Genomic DNA, 21,787 nt, shown 5'->3' with positions numbered 1-21,787 from the left:
ATGTGAGATATAACCCTAGTGGGGTTGCTGCTCTGGAGATGCCCAGCATCTCCACCTGTTGGAAGGAAAGGATACATAAGAGGCAGGAGGAAGGTCTGGCAGGTCTTTATCTGACCCTTGCCTGCCCCTGCTGCCTGTGGTCCTTGGGTTGACCCTAGGGAGAAGGGTAAATAACATCTGCAGCAGGTGCCTTATGACTTGTGACATGCTACTGCTTAAGTATGTATAACAGCTGTTTCTTTTTTTTTTTTTTAACATCTTTACTGGAGTATAATTGCTTTACAATACTGTGTTAGTTTCTGCTTTATAACAAAGTGAGTCAGTTATACATATACATATGTCCCCATATCTCTTCCCTCGCACGTCTCCCTCCCTCCCACCCTCCCTATCCCACCCCTCTAGGTGGTCACAAAGCACCAAGCTGATCTCCCTGTGCTGTGCGGCTGCTTCCCGCTAGCTATCTATTTTACGTTTGGTAGTATATATATGTCCATGCCACTGTCTCACTTTGTCCCAGCTTACCCTTCCCCCTCCCTGTATCCTCAAGTCCATTCTCTAGTAGGTCTGCATCTTTATTCCCATCTTGCCCATAGGTTCTTCTGATCATTTTTTTTTCTTTTCTTTTTTTTTTTTTTTTAGATTCCATATATCTGTGGTAGCATACGGTATTTGTTTTTCTCTTTCTGACTTACTTCACTCTGTATGACAGTCTCTAGGTCCATCCACCTCACTACAAATAACTCAGTTTCGTTCCTTTTTATGGCTGAGTAATATTCCGTTGTATATATGTGCCACATCTTCTTTATCCATTCATCTGTTGATCGACACTTAGGTTGCTTCCATGTCCTGCCTATTGTAAATAGAGCTGCAATGAACATTTTGGTACATGACTCTTTTTGAATTATGGTTTTCTCAGAGTATATGCCCAGTAGTGGGATTGCTGGGTCATATGGTAGTTCTGTTTTTAGTTTTTTAAGGAACCTCCACACTGTTCTCCATAGTGGCTGTATCAATTTACATTCCCACCAACAGTGCAAGAGGGTTCCCTTTTCTCCACACCCTCTCCAGCATTTATTGTTTGTAGATTTTTTGATAATGGCCATTCTGACGGTGTGAGATGATATCTCATTGTAGTTTTGATTTGCATTTCTCTAATGATTAATGATGTTGAGCATTCTTTCATGTGTTTAACAGCTGTTTCTTTATTGCCTCTTTTAAAACACATTAATGTTGGTGGTGATTTTCTTTCCTGCATAGGAAGCTTCCTTTGAATATCTACAAAATGAAGGGGAGCGGCTGCTCCTAGAAGCCATGGATGAGTTGGAGGTCGCTTTTAATAATACAAATGTCCGGACTGACTGCAACCACATCTTCCTCAACTTTGTGCCTACAGTCATCATGGACCCTTCAAAGGTACATTTCTCCTTAGCTTCTCTGCCAGCACTTGCCAACACAAGCAGAGAGATTCATTCATGTTTCTTTGCACTTGGACCTGGAAACAGGTACTCTCGGTCAGCTGATTGAACCCTTGATCTTTAAAGTTTACAGAATGCTTGTAGGACTGGGTTTCTGGGATGGTGTCAAAAATGTGCTGTAACCATTGAAAGCAGACCCCAAAACTGAAGGTGGTAGGATGTTACTAATGCTGGTCACTTATTTGCAGTAGAAAAATGCAAAACTTCTTCCTCTTCTTCTGTTGGTACCTGTTTTATGATATTTGCCATGATAGCAGTCCTATTTTATTTAATTCCCTAGGATTTCTCATCTGGAATAACTAACTTTGTTATTATTGGGCATTTTGGCAAAATTACTGCTTCTTTTCACAGGTCACCTGGTGGCCTTAGGGAAGTAATACACCTTCCCAAAGTGTCTAACTTAGTTCTCTTTAGTGTTTTTCCATGGAGAGAGAATTTGGTTGATATGGAATTCTGCATATATTTATGTATGTTTTCTTCCCTGAGGCTCTATTCTAAAATGCATTCCATATAATTTAAGGAAGGAAAACAAGGTGATTCTGTACTTGACCTTTTATCCCAGGTGTAGTAAAGACAGGTTGCTCTCTGTTTCTGTTCTCTCTAACCTTTTCATGATATTTTGGAATTTGAATAGGAGAACCCTTTCTCCTATTGTAGGCATGGACTTTTGCTTTTTGAACTTAACATCTAAGACCTGAGAAATCGTTTTGTACTTCTTTTCTTCAAGACTCCAAACTACTGATTGGTTGCTTTGTCTGTCAGGAAAGCCAAGGACAGGGCTACTCATTGAGTTTCATGAAGTCTCATCATCCAGTTTAAGTAAAGGTTCTCCTGAGCATTCTGGGACTGATGAAACTAGAAGACTTAAAACGTGCCATGGACACTATATAACTATATATATTTGTAGATATGACTTATCATTTCTCAATGAGTTTTTGCTATCAGCCTCTCTGTTTCCACTCCAAACACTCATATGCCCTGGCTCTGTCTTTCTAATCATAGATAGCTGTCAATTTCCTGTATATAGAGGTGTTGACTTTTGTTCCCTCGAAAAAAGAATGGATAGATATCTCTTGGTTAACAAGCAAGTGTGGGAATAGAGACGTTAACTCCTTGAAATCCATTTTAACCTGAACTTCTTTGGAGCAGAAACAAACTACAAGGGTGGCACACACTTCTGAAGAGCCACAAGAGAAGGTGGTATGAAATTTTTAAAAAAGATGTTCTAAGAACTTGAGAAAGGATTTTAGAGAGATACCTCATTTAAGAAAACATTAATTTTGAGTAGTATGTCCTAGCTGCCTGTAACGCTATTGGAAAAAAATTCTTTTTTGCTTTAGTATGTCAATAAGGAAAAATCACATCTAAGGCCATTTGGTTAAAATAACTCGCTGACCCCTGAAAACTAGGAGCACTAAGCTGTCTTGGTATAAAGCTTAGAGAAATGAGGGAACATCTGCCCCATCTACTTAAGTCCCAGTTGGACTTGGCAGTGACCAAGTTTCAGAGCTCTGTTTAGAGAGAACATTCTAGCACCACCTACAAATTGCCTTTCTTTAATTTGTGCAATTTACCAAGAAGCATATATTATAAAGTTTAATAAAATTGTATGGAAAAAAGCTCATGGTGGTAATTGCTATGTTGATTTAAGGTCCTGAAAGTGCAATGAAACATAGTTACTGTGCATATAAATGCTACTTAATAGCTGTTTAACTAGAGATTTTATTCTTATTTGGGGCTTTCTCTTAAATCCCATGGTTTGTAATTTTAGATATCGCAGATCTTTGACATAGAATATGAATATAATTGGGAAAGAGGAAGGGAGTTGCGCGGATTTGGGTGTTGTGAGCCAGAGAAAACCACTCAAATGCCAGGCCAGCATGAAATTGTCCCTGACTTGTTCTAAGCAAGAGTAGGGTTGGGGAGAAACTGTGACTTTTTGTAAGGAATGCATGGAGGACACATCTCCGGAAGCCAGCATCTTTTCCCATTCCTCCCTTCCCAAAGATGGGCAGACCCAAAACAGGTCCTAGTTACAAGGGATTTAAGTTTTATGCTTGGTGATGTGTTTGTGTCAGATTGAGGAATCTGTGCGGAGCATGGTAATGCGCTATGGAAGTCGGCTGTGGAAGTTACGCGTCCTCCAGGCAGAGCTGAAAATCAACATTCGCCTGACACCAACTGGAAAGGCAATTCCCATCCGCCTCTTCCTGACAAACGAGTCTGGCTATTACTTGGACATCAGCCTGTACAAGGAAGTGACTGACTCCAGGACAGCACAGGTACAGTAGTCAAGCAGGCTTCTCAAAGTTTTGACTTGGTCCTAGAGAGAAGCCACTTGTCCTTGTTACAGAAAGACCCAAACTCACAAATCCCATTGTTTCACCTAGTGGGGTTATCCTCTCTTAGCTTAAATGGTTGCATGAATTTGAAACACTTCATTTGCCTCATAAGATGTGCCTCTGTCCTAACCATGGATGTTATGAAACCCTTAACCTTTTGTCATGTATTGATGAGCCCTAACAGGTGCCAAGTGAACCTGACTCCACAGGTAACTGTGCAGTTTAGGGCTCTTTTTTAGAGGGCTCTTGGGCTACTTGAGCAGTCTTGTCTTTTCTGATCTGATTTGTCCTTGTTCCCATTTTCAGCCTATTTAGACCACTCATTGGCAAGTAAAGGAAGGGGAATTGTTGAAATATGAAATATCTCAAAGAAGGAAAATTTCAACATAATACAATAATAGCTTGAGCAATATCAAGCAGTGACTTTATCTTATTTACCCTTTATTCCATTTACACACATTATCTTTCCTTCAAAGAGTTCAGAGTATCATGTATCTGTAAAAGAGCAAAGTGGCAAACTTTAACCCATTTTTTCAGATAGAAAAATTGAGAATATGAAAATGGAAAGTGACTTTCTAACTAGATTGGTTCTATGATAACAAAGAATTCCCTTTTAATCTGTTTTACCACCTTGGTTTCTCAATATTTGGGCCATTTGCTATGATACAGGATTTAGGTCAGTTCACCGTTGCTCACATCTTTTTAAGAACTGGGATGTTAATTGTAGGTCTCTGGCCTGAACTTGGGAAGTGCCTTTCTTCTCATTAAAGGATGAACTTGCTCCTTTGTATGTGTACACAAAGGTCTCAGTCTGTTCTATGTATTGGGTGACAGAAAGAGATTATATGTCTCTTGTTTTTTTTCTATGTCCTTTTAAATCTGGGAACAGCAGTAAGAAAAGATTTTTTGCTGGTATTTTGAAGATGAGTTTTAAAATTCTAGGTTTGGACAGTTGTCAGAGCGACCTTTCATTTTGTGCTTTGATTCCCAGTTAGATGGCCAGAGAAACCTATCACGTGAGAAGTGAACAGTTAAAACAGAGAGAAAGTGTGCATAAGAGTGCAAGGGGTGAGCAAGAGAAAGAGTATTCAATAATTTTTTGCTGCATTTGATGTTTTTCAGGACAACCTTAAAGACATTTTCAGTCAAAGCTTTCCATGGGCAGGGATGTTTTTAATTAACTTCTGCAGTGGCTTCAAGGCAGATCTATTCTTGTGAAAAATAAGATGGCCACTTGAGACTTTAATGTTTTTAATAAATACGTTTGTTCTTCATAACTATTCCCCCCCCCCTTTCTTTTATGTGAAAGCTCTTAGATTTCCCTCATGCTGGGTAGTGGTGACACAGGGGCATGAAAGGAGCAGATGCCTTCAATCAGGGTTTAGTACTGTGCCTGGCACAAAATAAGCACTCACTAAGTATCTGAGAGAATGAATGAGCTGCCTTTAGCCTGAGGGAGCACCCCTCTTACCATGGGTCCGGCATGTTTAGTAAGCCCTGAAGGAAGGGGTCTCCCTGAGGCTCTTCAGTTGAGATTCAACAGCCATTGCCAAGTGTGAACTCAGGAGCCCACGACTGGAGGAGGGGAGACCACAAAAGGAACAGCTTCTAACTCAGTTCTGGCACCCTGAAAGCCTACTTGATGTTTCTTGCCAATTTGTTTTTCCCCTTTCTTTGCTCTAGTGAGTCATTATATGAATTTAAAACAATATAGAACCATGTGTATCATTCATTCATTTGTTCATTAATTTAACATTTATTGACCACGTATCATGTATCAAGCAGTATGGATACAAAGATAAAAAGTGATGTCTCACAGACCTACTAGAGAATGGACTTGAGGATATGGGGAGGGGGTGGGGTGAGATGTGACAGGGTGAGAGAGTGTCATGGACATATATACACTACCAAATGTAAAATAGATAGCTAGTGGGAAGCAGCCGCATAGCACAGGGAGATCAGCTCGGTGCTTTGTGACCACCTAGAGGGGTGGGATGGGGAGGGTGGGAGGGAGGGAGATGCAAGAGGGAAGAGATATGGGAACATATTGTATATGTATAACTGATTCACTTTGTTATAAAGCAGAAGCTAACACACCATTGTAAGGCAATTATACTTCAATAAAGATGTTTAAAAAACAAAACAAAACAAAACAAAAAAAAGTGATGTCTCTTCTCAAGAAATTTACCTCATGATGGAAGAAGATGGATAATTAGTTTCTCTGTTGTATGATTATGATTTGTGCCATCATAAAATAAGTACCAGGTTCTAAGGGAGCAGACTATATGGGATCAGAGATTGTTTTCCAAGAGAAGCCCTTTTGATGGCCTCCGGTGAAAAGTGTGTGATAAATAAAATGTGTACCTGTTTTCATGAACTTGTAAAACATATACTTTACCAGTTTTAATTACTATGGGCATTATAGTAGAAAATGGAATTAACATAGACAACATAGATAGATAAGTGACCATTCAGAGGCTTCCAATGCTGTCCATTGTTATCAACCTCTTGCTCCAGAATAATTTTTTATTCTTTCTGCCAACAAGGAGCAAGGTTGACTGGCTTGAGTTTCAGATTGTCTTATTTTCCTTGTATAGTCTTTGTGGAATTAGCTGTAGTGAACACTGATGTCAGGCAGTCATAGTAGAGGGATCTGAGTAATCCACTGCATAAATCAGTTGATTTCCAATGTGTAGTGTAAGAGGGAAATATACATTTCAAAATCAACTTTGTTGAGATAGAACTTACATGTAATAAAATGCACTCATTTTATGTGTGCAGTTTAATTCATTCTGAAACTGCACACACCTGTGTAACCACCATCACAATCATGATAGAGAACCCTTGACACCCTCAAAAGTTTTCTTGTTCTCCTTTGCAGCCCCAGCCCTAGGCATCCACTGATCTGTTTTCTATTATTATAGAGTAGTTTTGCCTGTCCTAGAATTTCATATAAATGAAATTAGACAATATGTACTATTTTGTGTCTGGCTTCTTTTGCTCAGCATAGTGTTCTTGAGATTCATCCATGTTGCATGGATTATGGGTATGTTCCTTTTCACTGCTGAGTAGTGTTCCATTTTAGGAATATACCAAAATTTTTATATCCATTCACCTGTCAATGGACATTTGAGACTTTATTTTTCCAGTTTGGGCTATTCTGAATAAAGCTGCTGTGAACATTCATTTACAAATATTTGTATAGATATGTTTTCATTTCTCTTGAGTAAATATATGAGTATAATTATTGAGTCATAGTAAGTATATGTTTAATTTTATAAGAAACTGCCAAACTGTTTGCCAAAGAGGTTGTGCCCTTTTAAATTCACACCAGCAGTGAAAGTACCTCCAGTTATGTTGCTTAAATGACCAGCCTGACTTTATTCCAGACCTTGCAAAACTGTACCTATCTTTCTGTCTAATAGAAAGATAAGACCTATAAGTATGTACTTGGAATGTAGTTCCAAGAACCTACTGCTTTTGCTCCTTTTTTTCTTATTTTGGTTTGGGTTATCTCCTCTAAGTCCAGTTTTCACATACTAACACCCTGGCCTCACTTAACACTTTGAATCTCTTGAAACATTACTATTTCTACCTCTCACATTACTAAGACAATGCTAATTCTACCTCCTACCTGGTGACTTTCATCATTGGTCATGTGCAAGAGGATTTGGAGCTCCATTCTGTTGGGCTTTAAGCAGCCCAAGACAAATTTTGCCCAGAATAGGACCTGATTGACAAGTCAGTAGAACACATTTGTTCCTCTGATCTAAAGGGCTAAGGATTCACTTAACTGAACTGTACCCAGGATATAGGAGAGTACTTAATTCTCTTCTAATGCCTGTTTAGCAGGTCTGCAAATCTATTCATTAGTGGTAGACTTAAGCTTATATATTTTAGGCCTGAATAAGTATGTGGGTATACACACATACCCTCACATCCCAATCTCCATTTGTATTCACTGCATTGGGAATCTATGTTTTATGTATTCATGCATAAAGTGCCTAGTTTAGTGTCATACAACCTCTGGGCACTCAATAAATATTAATTGAATTGAAATAATGGCATCCCTTATAAATATTCATAAGCAAATAAAACTGTCTAAATATATGAAATATGAAGTACTCTTCTAGAAATATTTGGGTTAAAATAATTAAAAACTGGTGTAGTGATTTTATTATGTGACAATATAAGTATTGCAGGAGCTTATTCACTAGTCGTAGACATAGTATACTGGGGGAAATACATATGTGTGTATATTTTATATATATATTTTAACAAATTTTTTTTTTTTTTTTTTTTACTATAGGCTGTGTCTTATGAGCTAACAAGAATTAGCTAGCTAGATGGATGGATGAAATCCACTTGTGTCAGAAATCTTTGAAGCCTTTATATAGCTAATCGTACTTATGAAGCACCTTCTAATCAAATAGACTAAAGTGTAGGTGACCTGGTAGAGCCTCGACCTTGCCTTCTACCACTGGGGAAAGAACAGAATTCTCTTTAGTGCTTAGCTGTTTCTCAGCTTAAATACTAGAACTGCTTAGTTGGTTAGTTGACATGCTTTGTTTCTGAATATATGGGATTCAAGTCACTTTAGAAGGCAAACATTGTCAGTCTATCTCTGAAATGTGAAACTTAACGCTGTGCTTTCTTGTTGATTTCAAAAGTGTGATATGTGGTTGGTTACATACCATCTTTTGGAGTTGGTTAATCTGTAAAGAGGTGAGAGCACCATGTACCCAATGTTAAGAGGCATATCTTAGCTACTCAACCCACCAAAAATGTGTTTCAAGAAATAACATTTGTGAAAAAAAGTCCCTCTAGGCAGCTGATTTGATTTTTCCCCCTGTCTTTTAACTCCCCATGCCATCCTCTTTTTCCTGCAGATCATGTTTCAGGCATACGGAGACAAACAGGGACCATTACATGGAATGTTAATCAACACTCCCTATGTGACCAAAGACCTGCTTCAATCAAAGAGGTTCCAGGCACAGTCCTTAGGGACAACATACATATATGATATCCCAGAGATGTTTCGGCAGGTAAAGGTGGCTAACGGAGGGGGAACTCTAACGTGTGCCAAAGAGGCAAGATTTTTCCTGAATTTTCATCAGATGCAGCTTAGACTGGAATAGGGCACTTTCAAAAGGCAGGAAATATCTTGACACTGTTCTCACTTCTATCTCTTTTGGGATTGTGACTGCCAACTCAGATGTTGGGTGGTTCTTTATGAATTAACAGGAAGAATGGTGAGGCTAGGGGCCTCTGTTGAGCAGAAAAGAGTAAACCGAGACCACATGCCTGCGATGGTAGTTTACGATGACCGGTGTAAGGAGTTACATTTAGGTGTCTATTTCCAAAGCCTATATTCAAATCAAAAAGAGATTTGAAACTCCAGTTCTCGTTTTCCTATTTTCCAAGATAACCCAGGTCTCTAACTGATAACCTAGGTTAATGTGATGAGAATCAATATATAACATATACAAATGGATATAGAGTTCATGGTACACAGTTTAAATTATCAGTTCTTTTGTGGGAGATTTATTATAGCTGAATAAAAACTAGTGTATCAAAAGAGTACTGAATTTGTCCTTAAAAAAATATGTGAATATAGGATTTTTCCGAGTCTCCTAGTCAAAAATACCAGTGTTACCACATTTGAATTTTAATAAAGTAATATATGTGGTCTTAGTAAATAGTCTTTCTGTAATTCCTGTATTATTCAGGAATACAAGAGATTTCCTTTATGTAACCATTTGTTTACAAGGTCTCTCTCTTGAAACATAGCTGTCTTCGTTCAGTATTACCGGCATTGTTAGCCTAGAAGTTGAGTGTTGATTCTGTTCCCCGGTGCCAGTGCCATAAAGAGAAATCACATCCTATATCATTCTTCCTATAGAATAGACATAAACACAGTGATTTGGACTTGTAAGTATGAATGAGTCATATTGGTTTTAAATGTTGCTTTGAGGCAAGCAGAGAAACAACTGAACTAGTTCCCACTTCATGCAGCAATATTTTTGGTAATATGCAATTGGGAGTGGAAATTGAAATGGTTTTAAAATGATAGGTGTGTCTCTCTGTTTTCTCAAATTTGAGCAGACTTGATTTGCACATTTACAGTCACACACCTCTAGTGAGCTAATTGCCGTGTATGGGCCTGTAGCTTTGAAAAGATAATAGAAAGAAGATGCTTCCCCTGAACCTCTAGTAGAAACTCTATTCTTGTGTTCTTGGGTTTACTTTGTATTAGCTGAGTGTCATGTCACTTTCCTGGTTATTCTTCTGTAGCCAAGTTTCTCTAGGATTTCTCTTCCTTTTTTAAAGAGGGACTGATTCATTCTGATTCATGATCGCTCAGTAGTTTGATGTTGTTGGAAAAGTGCCTGATTTTTGGCGTGTAAAAAACATTATGTTAAAGACAATTACAAATCTATTTCAACTGAGAATGAAAGCTCTAGAATTTGGTCTAACCTTTAGACGCTCAGCAGAACATTTGGAAAAGAAAGAGCAAAACTAGACTGATGATATTTTAATATTTATTTTGTTCATGTTGAAATGCTAATTGTTACTGATTAGTCAAATTTTTCTCCTCCTTTAGTCCCTGATCAAACTCTGGGAGTCTATGTCCACTCAGGCATTCCTTCCATCACCCCCTCTGCCTTCAGACATGCTGACGTACACTGAGCTTGTGTTGGATGATCAAGGTCAACTGGTCCACATGAACAGGCTTCCAGGAGGAAATGAGGCAAGTAGTTGCACCCCCCTCTCCCCTTTCTTATCTCTGTGCCCACTAGTACCAGCTTTCCGTGTGGGTGGTCATTAAATAATATTAATTAAGATCTGAGTGGCATAGGCAGCATAGTAGTCCTGTTGGTAGAATTCTTTAGCCAGAGAACATTGACTGGATAGCAAGGAATTATCATTAGTTTTTTCAGTGTGATAATGGTATTACATTTTTTTAAAATGCTATTACAATTTTGCTTTTTAAAAAAGAGTATTGTTTTCTGTTAGAGATACATACTAAAATAGTTATAGATAAAATGATCTAATCTCTAGGATTTGCTTCAGAATAATGAGGGGGTGTGAATGTGGGAGTACAGATGAAACAGGATTGAACATGAGTTGTTAACTGAAGCTAGGTGATAGATACATAGGACTAGATTATTTTCTCTGTTTTTGTATATTTGAAAATTTGAGATTTTTCTATGATAAAAGCATTTAGAATATTTCTTGATGTTTTTCCTTATTTGGATACTTACTTTGCATACTGGTGTACGGTTTTTGATACGTTTTTTTGTGCTCAGGTAATTTCATCTGGTACTGTTGTGAGCATGGTAAATATTTTCTTCTTAAAGGGGCCCAATCAGAACCAGGGGTTTAAACATAAAAGGAGGTAACGGTGAACCCGTGTCTGATAGTTATCCAGGAATGCCTTTTCTAGCTTTGGATTCCTTTCTCCTATAGTACACTGTTAATGATGTAAAGTCGTATTCTGCCCTATACCCGACATCCTCCTCAGTGCACTGAGATTCTTCCTGATTCTAACTATGCTTCTAATGTACAGTTGTAACAACAGTGATAACAACAGTAATAAGCCTAAAATGAGATATGTTTTTATTTTAACCTTAGATGTAATCCCTAGATAAATCTCGTTCCTTAGAAGGAGTAATCTCTATCTGAGTGTTCACCATAAACAGACTGGGTAGACCTTTGGGGATAAATGCAATTTTTTCCCCATTTTATGCAGTATCTTTTTCAAAACAACTTCCTATATGTACCAGGTGCGTGGCTGCTCAGCGAGTACACCCGTGGCCCAAAAGTGGATGGTTTGGTATTAAGACGGATGCAAGCACTGGACCCAATGGAGAGTATCAGACTTGTAGGAGTTCTTCTGATCTAATAGCAAAGGCGAGAGGCTGGGGAGAAAGGATGCGTAGAATTTTGACGCGAGTAGGTGTATGTATACTCATTCACGCACGAAGTTGCAGCAGAGCTTTATGCCACTGTGTGTAGCATCTACTTAGTGAACCCCTCAGCAGCAAAGAAAAGCTTCATTGTGCTAGACTTAAATTCTGATTCATTGAACAGTGGAGTCTTCAGGAGTGCAAGGCACCCTTGTGAACATGGGACTGAGAGAAAAACGCTTTTAACTAATGTAATTAAAACACAAAATGAGGTTTTTGGCCATGTGAAAACTAGCTGCAGTGCTGTGTGAAACCTCTTGCCATGATCTTTCTGTCCTGCTTTCTCTCTGCTCTCATTCTGTTTGAGCGAATGGAGACTGGGGGAATAGTGAAGTCCCAGAGGGACAGAGCTCTGTTCTTGCTGAAATTACAAGCACAGAGCTGCCTGGGCATGAACATGTAGTGTTTACTCTGCCAGTATGAATACAAATAGTCTTATTATACGGGACTCTGTACCCAAAGACCACACACACACACACACACACACACACACACACACACACGAATAAAAAAAAAAAAAGGTTTATTAACCCTTTTAAGACCCAACAAACCTTGGTGCAAAGGGATGTCTTAAACAGCAGCATAGGACTAGGGCTATGAGTAGTAGCGTCAATACAGGGACCACATGTTTTCCTTTGCCCAATGCTTTAATAATAATCTTGAAATCTAGAAATCCAATAGTATTTAAAATTTTTTTTTGCTTTTCGTCAGTTCTTACTTTCTTCTTGTCCTCCTCTTTTCCCTCCTTAGTTGCCTGTTTTCTTTGTTCTCTTTTCCTTTCCTTCAAATGATTGACTAGGATTGAAGCTGAGTGTTAGCTTGCTGTTGCTGAGTCTTTGAGCTCGGGAGGAGTGAGACTGATTTCTTTTGCGAGCACTTAGTGACTAATGCCCGGCATGGCTGGTGAAGTCAGTCAGTGGCCTTAGCTAGATTATAGGGTCCTGCACAACAGGAGTGAGGTTGGGGTATTAGTATCCAACTCTGTTACCTAGAGCTTGAACGTACAATGAAGCATGTCCACTGAGCGACTGACCAATCTAAAGATGGAGTTTCAGCAGTCAGAACTCTGAGGGACAGCTGTGCCTAAGAGATGACCAGGTGTCAGGAGGATGTATTTCCTCGTGCTGAGCCCAGTTTTATCAAGGCAAGTTGACTTTCAGCAATTGCCGTTTAATTTTCTTTGGCCAAAGAGACAAGTTTGTCATGAGCTTGGCACACTACATATTACCCCAAGAATGATGTGAGGGGAAGGAAAAGAGCTCATGCTGATGAGATTGGGAGCAAATCAGTCCTATCCCAAAGAGAATGGGCATCTGAACGGAGCCTTGAGAAATAGTTTTATTAAAAAAAGGAATAAAAGATTGACCTGTTAATGTTCTGAGAGCCGAGGCTCAATGTAAATGCGTCAATGCTACGTAGACATTAAATCATCATAATGTGGTGTTCTCCAAAGGTGACAGCTCCACCAGGTCATCATGGTGGGTGATATTGCATTACCTTGAAGGATTGGAGTTTCTGGGTTTCAAAGCTAGCACATGGATATAAGGAATACAGGTAAAACAAGAGATTCCTGCAGAGTTTCCCCATGAATTGAGATGCTTCTCCCCATAATCAAAGGCAGAAAGCCTGCACTTATCATACCATCGGCTATGTGGGTAACCAGTCTTTCTTCCCTATTTTTTTTCCAGGACAGGAAATAGGTAAAAAGGTGATGGGACCAGGACTTGGAACAATTCAGTTCCATTTAGTTTTAGGTAACTTGTTTGCCATTTGAGGAAGAATATTGGCTCTTTCAGCAGAGATGTGACCTGCATTTTGAACATTGTGGCCGACTTAAAAGCAGGCAAAAGAGAGCTTTTCTGATGTGACGTTAGCTACTCTCTCCTTTCTATTTTCCTAGTTGTCCCTTCCCCATTGAGAGAGATGTAACTGAAGGAATGCCACCTTATGCGTGATGAAAGGTATAGGAGAACACATTTTTCTCATTGTCAGATTTGAATGGCATTGCATTTAGTATGAATTTAGAGTAGGAATAAAAAAGATGTAGACCAAATCTGTGAACTACGTTCCTTGCAAATAGCTCCAAAGATAAGTTGTCTAGGATTTTTTTTTTTTAATAGTTTCAAGTAAAGGTGAAAATTGAGGAAAATGTGATTGCAACGTAGACTAAACTGATTTCATGCTCCTGTGATGGGCACTGTATGTAAATACACAGCTAGATGAATGTATGCTGTTGAGCCTGGATATAGAAGAAGCGCAGCTAACCAACAGTTCTACTTTCACCACTTCTCGATTTGGGGGGAATTGTTTTCATTTTCCTGCCAGTTTGCTAACCTGTTTTGATCATTTGGTGGAAGCTATAATTGTAGGTGGGAACACTTTGAGTAACAGTTCACAATCCAATGCAGCTGCTTTTCGCACCAAATCCTGTTATTAAAAGGCTCAGGCTAAGATCAAGCCAATGTCTGTAACCGACTTGATGGAGAACAACTTAACTTTGCCTGGTAGGACAAAGAAAGTACTGGCCTTCTTGAGACTGTGTTCTTATATATTCTGAAATGTTATTAGCATTCTTTTATTATATTTCCTTTAACTGCTCTGTGAACTAGATGATGAATCTCCAAATTGGGCAATGATGAAAGATACGATAGGCAGGCACCTTTTATAGCAAAATTAGTGTGGATAAAAATGTGGACCCTGTCTTCCTTACTGTTTCAGAACATGGGCTTTTTAACAATATGAACCTATCTATTCCCTCTCATTGCTCCTGTCGTAATGAAAATCTGCGATGAGAAGAAGATGCTGTGTCTAGAAGCAGTTATAATAATTAGGTTTAGGATGTGTACTCCAAAAAGGATTGGTAGTTAGAGACTGGAATTCTTGCATGGCATTACATTTTTTCCTTAAAATTTTTCTGAGAGTTAAGTATGTTCCAGATTGAATGCAATTTGATGATCACCTCCACACACACTTCCAGACTTAAAATTGTAGTGGCTCCAAGACTTGGTTTTTTTCAGATGGGCACTAGGTGTCAGGGTTTTTCCTTCTCAGCAGCCTAGCCTTCAGATAAACCTCTTGAATTGCCCTGTTCGGTGAGGCAAATCCAGCAGTATCCTTCCCTTTTTTTTCAGTTGGTATGGTAGGCTTTGCCTAGTGTTCCCACAACGTGCAATTGCTCTCTTAACCCTTTGGGTGGAGATCTGTTGAATCTTACATCATGACTGCACATTTTTACAGGAAACATTTTTTAGAAAGAGGATGATCGAGGAGGGAAAAAAGTAGTATAAATTAAAGTTCGAAGGCTAGCTGCCATTATGACTGGTATCTTGGTTTCAGTTCTGCTTTATGTTCTGGGGGATGAAATGGTGGGGATTAAGAATTCAGTTCTAGAACTGCTCAGCCTTGCCCGTATTTAACTGTCGTCTAATTGTTGGCAAGGTACTGTTGTCCAGTCCCACGAAGGTGTAAGCATCTCTTTAACTTTTTTATTATAAAATATTTCAAACTTATAGAAAAATATGGAGTGATATGACAAATATTCCTGCATCTATTGACTAGCTTAAATAAATCTTAACCATTTTGACACTGCGTCTCACTTATTTTTGCTATAATCCTTTGAAATCTCTAATTTGAGTATAAAAACAAAAATAAAATTTAGGAGTTGGATAGGGAAAGGAAGTTGGTAAGCTTATGTAAGCCTGAAAGATTGGAAGAAATTAATTAGTAGATCTATTTTGACAGTTCTTAGGCTGGACCTCTTAACCCAAAGGACCTCTTATTTTAGAAAAACCACCATAACCCTCTGTCTTAATTCACTTGGTTGACATTTTCCATACTCTCAAAGGAATTGCTTGGGCTATCCTGGACTTAAATTCTAGTGCAACCCATTATGCTTTGAAACTGACTGGAGAGAGCGTTCGTGGGCTTGAGTAAGGAAAGTGTTGACCATTTCTCATGCGAACAAAACCCAAATATTTTTCTAGTTTAACATTAGGCTTTTGCCTATTGTTTTACTCGATTTAACCTCAGAATAGCTCCATGAATGGGAAGCTAATTTGGATGTATTTTACTGTGCTTTTGTTTCATTCTTTTGAAATCAGTTTACCTTTTCATGCTGGGTGTGGAAATTGAGTCCATATCAGTCTTTTAGATGTGTGTTGGAAAAGAGGCATATTTGTATTGTAGCATGCTGAAGGTGAGCTCTGAAATAGACCCAAGAAAAGCAGATCTGAAAAACAGGATCATGATCTGTGCACTGACTGTTCAAGTTATAAAAAGAGACTAATGGTCCTTGCCACCAATCTGTCCCTGAAGATGGGAGAATGTTTCTAAGTGCTTTGAGATCCTCGGCAGAAAAGTATCACATTCCACTGATTACATATAAACATTCATAATTTGCACTTAGCTTATTTTTCATCAAGGACTTTAAAAAACCAATATTGAATCTTTTTAGCCTTGCAAGATAGGAATTTCAAGTACAGAAAAAGACATATTACGGAATACGTGGTAAGATAGTTTTATTTAAAATTATTGTGCACTTTTCTTCTTTTAGCCTCATTCTTAGTGTGTTTGGCTACAAGTCTTTGTCTGAAATGATCTTCAGGACCAAAGTTGAGTCCCTCATTAGAAAAATATTGAGGCTACTTTTGGAAGCTAGGTCTTGCTGCCATGGAATTACTTCTAATGAATTCCTAACACTGTTCTTCTGGGATGTATATATTTTTCTTCGAATTCCTTCTTAATGTCTGTTATTGGAGCTGGAGAGTTCTCATCGGGTCGATTAGTTGATTTTGACTCATTCCATTAGTAGCAAACCAAGGCCCAATGAGCTTGACTGACTTTGAAAATCCTAATGCATCCCTTGGCCAACCAAGGCAGCACTTGTGGAGGGCTCCTCAGTGCCTTTCAAAAGTAAGTCCTTAAAGTTAGCCTTTAAACAAAAGGATGAACTTGCCAGCATTTTCATACATCTTAATTTTTAAGATTTTACAGAAAAAGGGTGTGATATAGTACCCTACGTCAAGAAATTTTACAGCTCCAACCAGTGGCAATAATGAACATCAGGACAGCAACAGATGACACCAGAGGATGAGGTGTAGCGTGGAGCATCAGAGTTCAACATTCGTTTACATGATTAATGGGGGAGGCTTCCTGAACTGTGGTAGGCCAGCTTGGTTAATTTCCCTATCACCCAGTCACTCCGGCGCCCCATTTCTCAAATACCACTGGCTTGTATGTGCTCCATTGCATGTGTTTTTTAAAATTGGTATGTTTATTAAAGCATTGTGTGTACATGTGTAAAATTACTGTGGTTTCAAGCATATAAATAGTACAGGAAGAAATAATTCCCCTGTTTAAAATTATTTCTAATCTTTGGTAACATTTTCAAAGAATTACCTCTGGGAAGAAAATTTTTTGCTCTAAAAATGATATTTTTCTTATCCTTTTATCGCTTTTTAGAAGGGTTGAGGTAAGTTTGTTCAGCCATTTTTGAATTATCCAAGCATGAAAAAAAGAGTTTTTCAGCTGTTAAGAAAATTGTTTTCAGCTCCTTTATGTGCTCACACGACACTAGGCAATGGAACATGATATCCAGAAGATAATACAATATGGAAAGGCATTGACATTTTTTCAGCATGGTTTTTCTGAATGGCACAAATTAAGTCAAATATTGCATTGCCTTATGGTTTAAAAATATACCTTTTAAGACCTATACAGTATTTTCTAATGTTTCATGATGTATTTTTTTCCCACGAGGTTCTAATATAAGTTAAAATTGTAATTATTTTTTGATAGTATCTAATTAAAAGTGAAGATTTAGTATTCCATCCAACATACAAAAGGAAGGGGGAAAGGTAGCATTTTGTTATCTGTCTGAAAAGGAACTCAAGTTCATATTCCTTCTCTCTGGATCTTAGTTTTTTCATCTTCATGATGCAGATGCTGCCTGGGTCTGTTTTGGCTCTAACGTTCTAAGATTCTTTATATTTCTGCCCCAGAGCCTTGTCGGATGGTCATCTTCCCAGCATTAGCAGTAGTAGCACAATAGCTACTGGAGGCCTTGCCAGAAACACTCAACTTTTAGACTTTCAGCATGGAAAATAAATAAAGCTTCAACATCTCAGCCACAGTCTAACCTGTGTTTAAGTCCATATAGAAAGATATTATTACCGATGAACTCAAAGTGTGGAGATATAAGAAAGGCAGCTGTGGCAAAGATACTCCCTTTCTACTTCCCACGGCATAGCTAGACTTGAATGCTTCTTACATCCTTGAAAACAAATTCCTGTCCTGTTTTGCCCCTTAGCTTTCCCTTCCGATTTCTTTATTGAGCTGAAATATTGTTGTTTTACTTTGTGGTAGCAGCAGCTTTGGAAAGTGCGGGTGTGTACGTGTGCATATGTACACTTGCACCTTCTATTCACACTGATAGTACAATTAATGTTGATGTCAATTTTGGTGTTAATTTTGGGTCATGATTAGTGTTGACACTTTGTGTCAGACTAATGGCATTTATGGGCACCATCAGAATAAATGTTAATATTATCATGTTTTTATTATCCGTTATAGTAACATTAAACCAGGGTCCTCCCAGGAGAAAAAATACACATATGGATAGATAGATAATGCCTTTCTGTATCACTGGTGTTACTCAGAGAGAAAATGACATCTCAGGGCAGAATCCTAATCACTGTTTGGAGCATCAGAAATAATGATCACCTCTGATCGGAGGTTGTGAATAATTCATTCGGTTTGATTTTCACGTCCTGTCCAGTGATACTTTTCAAACCAAATGTGTTTCTACAGGAAAATAATGGTCCCACTTCTTATGGAAATACCGTAGCACAAATCATTTTACCCACATAAAAACAGTTAAATAAGACTGTTCTCTTCTGCTTGCCTTCTCCGCCCCATCCCCTCCTCCCTTGCTTGCGCGTGTTTATTCCAGGATCAGACTGTGGCCAAAGAAATATCTTCTTCCTTAGAACTCGTATAAGGAAAACAAATGTTTATTTCTGCTGATCCTTAACTTATTCGCGGTAACTCTTTTGAACCTCTTCCCTTTCTCACTTTAAGGTAATTAGTTTAGGTGGATAATCCTACACCTAAGAAGCCTGCTAATTGGAATGCTCTGTTATCAAAAATAATCTGAAATTAGATATTTTAAAAACTGATTTATGGCTATATTAATGAAACTATAATTGGCAGTAAGTCCCTAGAACCACTTGGTTAGTCCATGCCTCTCTCGGCAAGACAGTGGTCGGGGAAGAAGTCAGTGGCACTGCCAGGGACCAAAAGCCTGAGTCTGAGACTCGTTAGACCATAAACCCAGCCACTCTGACAAGCCCCTTTCAGGCTACGTGTTCTCCCTTTGTTGCTTCCTTAGCCCTTTAGTTGTCCTTAGGCCTTAGTCCTGGAGTGTCATTTTCACTAGGTTTTATTGCATAGAAACGTTGGAGGGAGAGAGAAGCTGAAACAAGAGGATTCAGTGATGGAACTTCCTTCGGTTGTTATTTTTAAGTTAACATGCAAGGCAACTTGGCTTAGGTGAAATCAGTGAATGTCATATTCCTAATCACATTGTCACACTTGTGTATGCTTTTATATAGTGATTGCAGAATTTTCAATATAAAACCTCCATTGTGTGTATAATATAGATAGGCCCCATCCATATAAAGTAATTTGACTGAAAAACTTACGGTGTCCTAATTAAATGGGAGGAAAATATGACTGTCTTCTGAAGTAATGACCCAATCCTCTGAGACAAAGCTATTCTTAGATAGAATATTTTGAACCATTTCTCCTGAATGTTGTGACCCCCTTTTTTTTTATTCTAAATCTAACAAGGGCAGAGGAAAGCGTTTTTCAAACTAGTTTTCATCATCAGACAAAGTATTTTGCATTCAGAAACCATTTCCAGTATCAAATTCAATTTTGTCAGGTGATTAGTTGAGTTTGGTAGAGAATAATTTAAAAACACAAAGCTGGCAATGGCCGTGGTGCTTCTGCACTGGAGGAGAGCAGTTACCGTTCTCAAGTTGCAAGCCCTCTTTCAGTCACTGTGTATGGTGGATTATTGTGTGACACGTCTTTGCAGCTGTTATAGACCTGCATCTGTTGACACCATGTGTTCCTACCCCGGACTGCTGGAAGAAATAGGGGAGCGGGTGAATTGATATCTTGCCTGCCTATCAGTGCAAATGTCCTTTTATGTACATGTTTGTAAAGCTCTTTAGCCCACTTCAAGATGAAAGGCTCTGTATAAATATAAGCTTTTGATTTTAGTACATGTTTGCAGTACATGTGGTACAGTCCTAAATATGTGTTTAGCTGATAGGCACTGTTCTTGTCTATTGTACAAATATTGACTTTAAAAGTATAAATATGTATTTAACTATCAGACCAGAAAAACACTGAAGCAGTACTTCTAAGGTAGAGATATTAATATTGTATAAACCTATATATACATATGTTTACATTATACCACATCATTGCAGAGCATTTCTTTTTAAAAAAGGAAATGATAGCCCCAACAGACTAAGACAGTTCTTGATACTCTTCTCCCTTTAAGGTGAGTCTTGATTTTAAGTTTTCATATGTTTATTCGTCTCTTTAAATTTTATACAAATGTGATCTGTTGTAGTATAACTAAAACCTAGAGTCAGTTCCTCTAAAACGTGAGAAATCCGTTAGGTTGGTGAGATTTTTTTTTTTTTTCTCCTTTAAATTTTTTTTTTTTCATTGTGAAAATGTTCAAATGTGCACTAGAGATAATAATATAAGCTCCCATGTACCTGTTACCCAGTGAAGAAGTATTTGGTAGTTTTTTCTCCCTTTTTAATTTATAAAATTTTTAAGTTATGAAGGCATAAACACATTAAAGAAATCTGGAAAATGGGGAAAAAATTCACAGTCCCATCATCCTAAAATAATTATCATCCCATTTTGCTATGTTTCTTTATTTCCCTTCCCCCCAGCCCCCAACAAGCTTTTAGATAGAGATAGAGAGTGGGTGTATGCATGTGTGCGTGTGTTGTAACACTTACTATAAGATTTAACATGTATTTAGTCTTCACAGCAGACTTAATACAATAGGTTATTATTACCCCATTTTACTGATGAGGAAACTCAGGCATATAGAGGTTAGTAACTTACCTAAGGTTATGTGGCTAGAAAACTGACTGAACCTCTATTCTGTCAGAGTCAGATTACATTAGATTCAGATTTGTAGAATCTAGTTTCTGAGTCTGTGCCCTTGACCACCACACCGTTTTGCCTCTCAGAGTTATTATGGTATGCGTGCAATTTTGTTATCCTGCTTCTTTAAATTTAGCATTACATCATGGGTATTTTAAAAAACTGTTCATAGTCTTCATAGCCACCATTTTATAAGGTTGAACAAAACACTAACAATGACCTCACTAGTCAATATATTCCCTCTAAAAAAGTTTTTATCATGACATTTATTTTTTCAGCTTTTTATCTTAAAATAATGTTAGATTTACAGAAAAGTTACAAAAATCATACAGAGGTCCCATTTAACCTCCATTAACCTTCACCCAGCTTCCCCTAACATTAATCCGTTATATAACCATGTTATAATTATAAAAACTAAGAAATTAACATTGGTACAATACCATACTGTTAAATAAAATACAGACTTTGTTTTGGATTTCACTAATTTTTCTACTAATGACCTTTTTCTGTTCCAGGATCCAATCCAGGGTAGCACATTGCCTTTAGGTGTCAGCGACATTTATGTTTGTGTTATAATTGATGTTCATCTTTCCATATCGTTTCAGCTAAGTGCAGTGGCAGTAGTCTGGAACATACTTCCTTAATTTCTCTAGTAAAGGAAATTATATGAATCATACTTTAAAGAATAAATCATTCACACTCGGTATAGGACAAGTTACTTAAGTCCTCTGTGCCTTGGTTTTCTCATGGCAATAATAACAGCTGTTTTTTAAATTAATAATGATAATAGCTACTATTTGAG

The 21,787-nt window shown here is 38.0% G+C and overlaps 1 protein-coding gene across 4 annotated transcripts in view; it reads left to right on the top strand.

Annotated features, from left to right (window-relative positions):
* The window catches only part of ACACA (acetyl-CoA carboxylase alpha), a 203,418-nt gene that overhangs the window by 171,938 nt on the left and 9,693 nt on the right, over window positions 1–21,787 (top strand). For all 4 annotated transcript variants that reach the window (XM_082373891.1, XM_082373890.1, XM_082373893.1 and 1 more), the window contains 4 exons: window positions 1,258–1,413; window positions 3,554–3,757; window positions 8,707–8,862; window positions 10,422–10,568. In XM_082373891.1, the coding sequence (XP_082230017.1) occupies window positions 1,258–1,413; window positions 3,554–3,757; window positions 8,707–8,862; window positions 10,422–10,568 (663 nt within the window). The remainder of the gene's footprint in view (window positions 1–1,257; window positions 1,414–3,553; window positions 3,758–8,706; window positions 8,863–10,421; window positions 10,569–21,787) is intronic.

The sequence above is a fragment of the Balaenoptera borealis genome (assembly GCF_965194805.1).
Source record: "Balaenoptera borealis genome assembly, chromosome: 20".
In the NCBI taxonomy this organism is placed as follows: Eukaryota; Metazoa; Chordata; class Mammalia; order Artiodactyla; family Balaenopteridae; genus Balaenoptera; species Balaenoptera borealis.
Note: the sequence above shows the minus strand (reverse complement) of the source record. Positions and strands in the feature narration are given on the sequence as shown.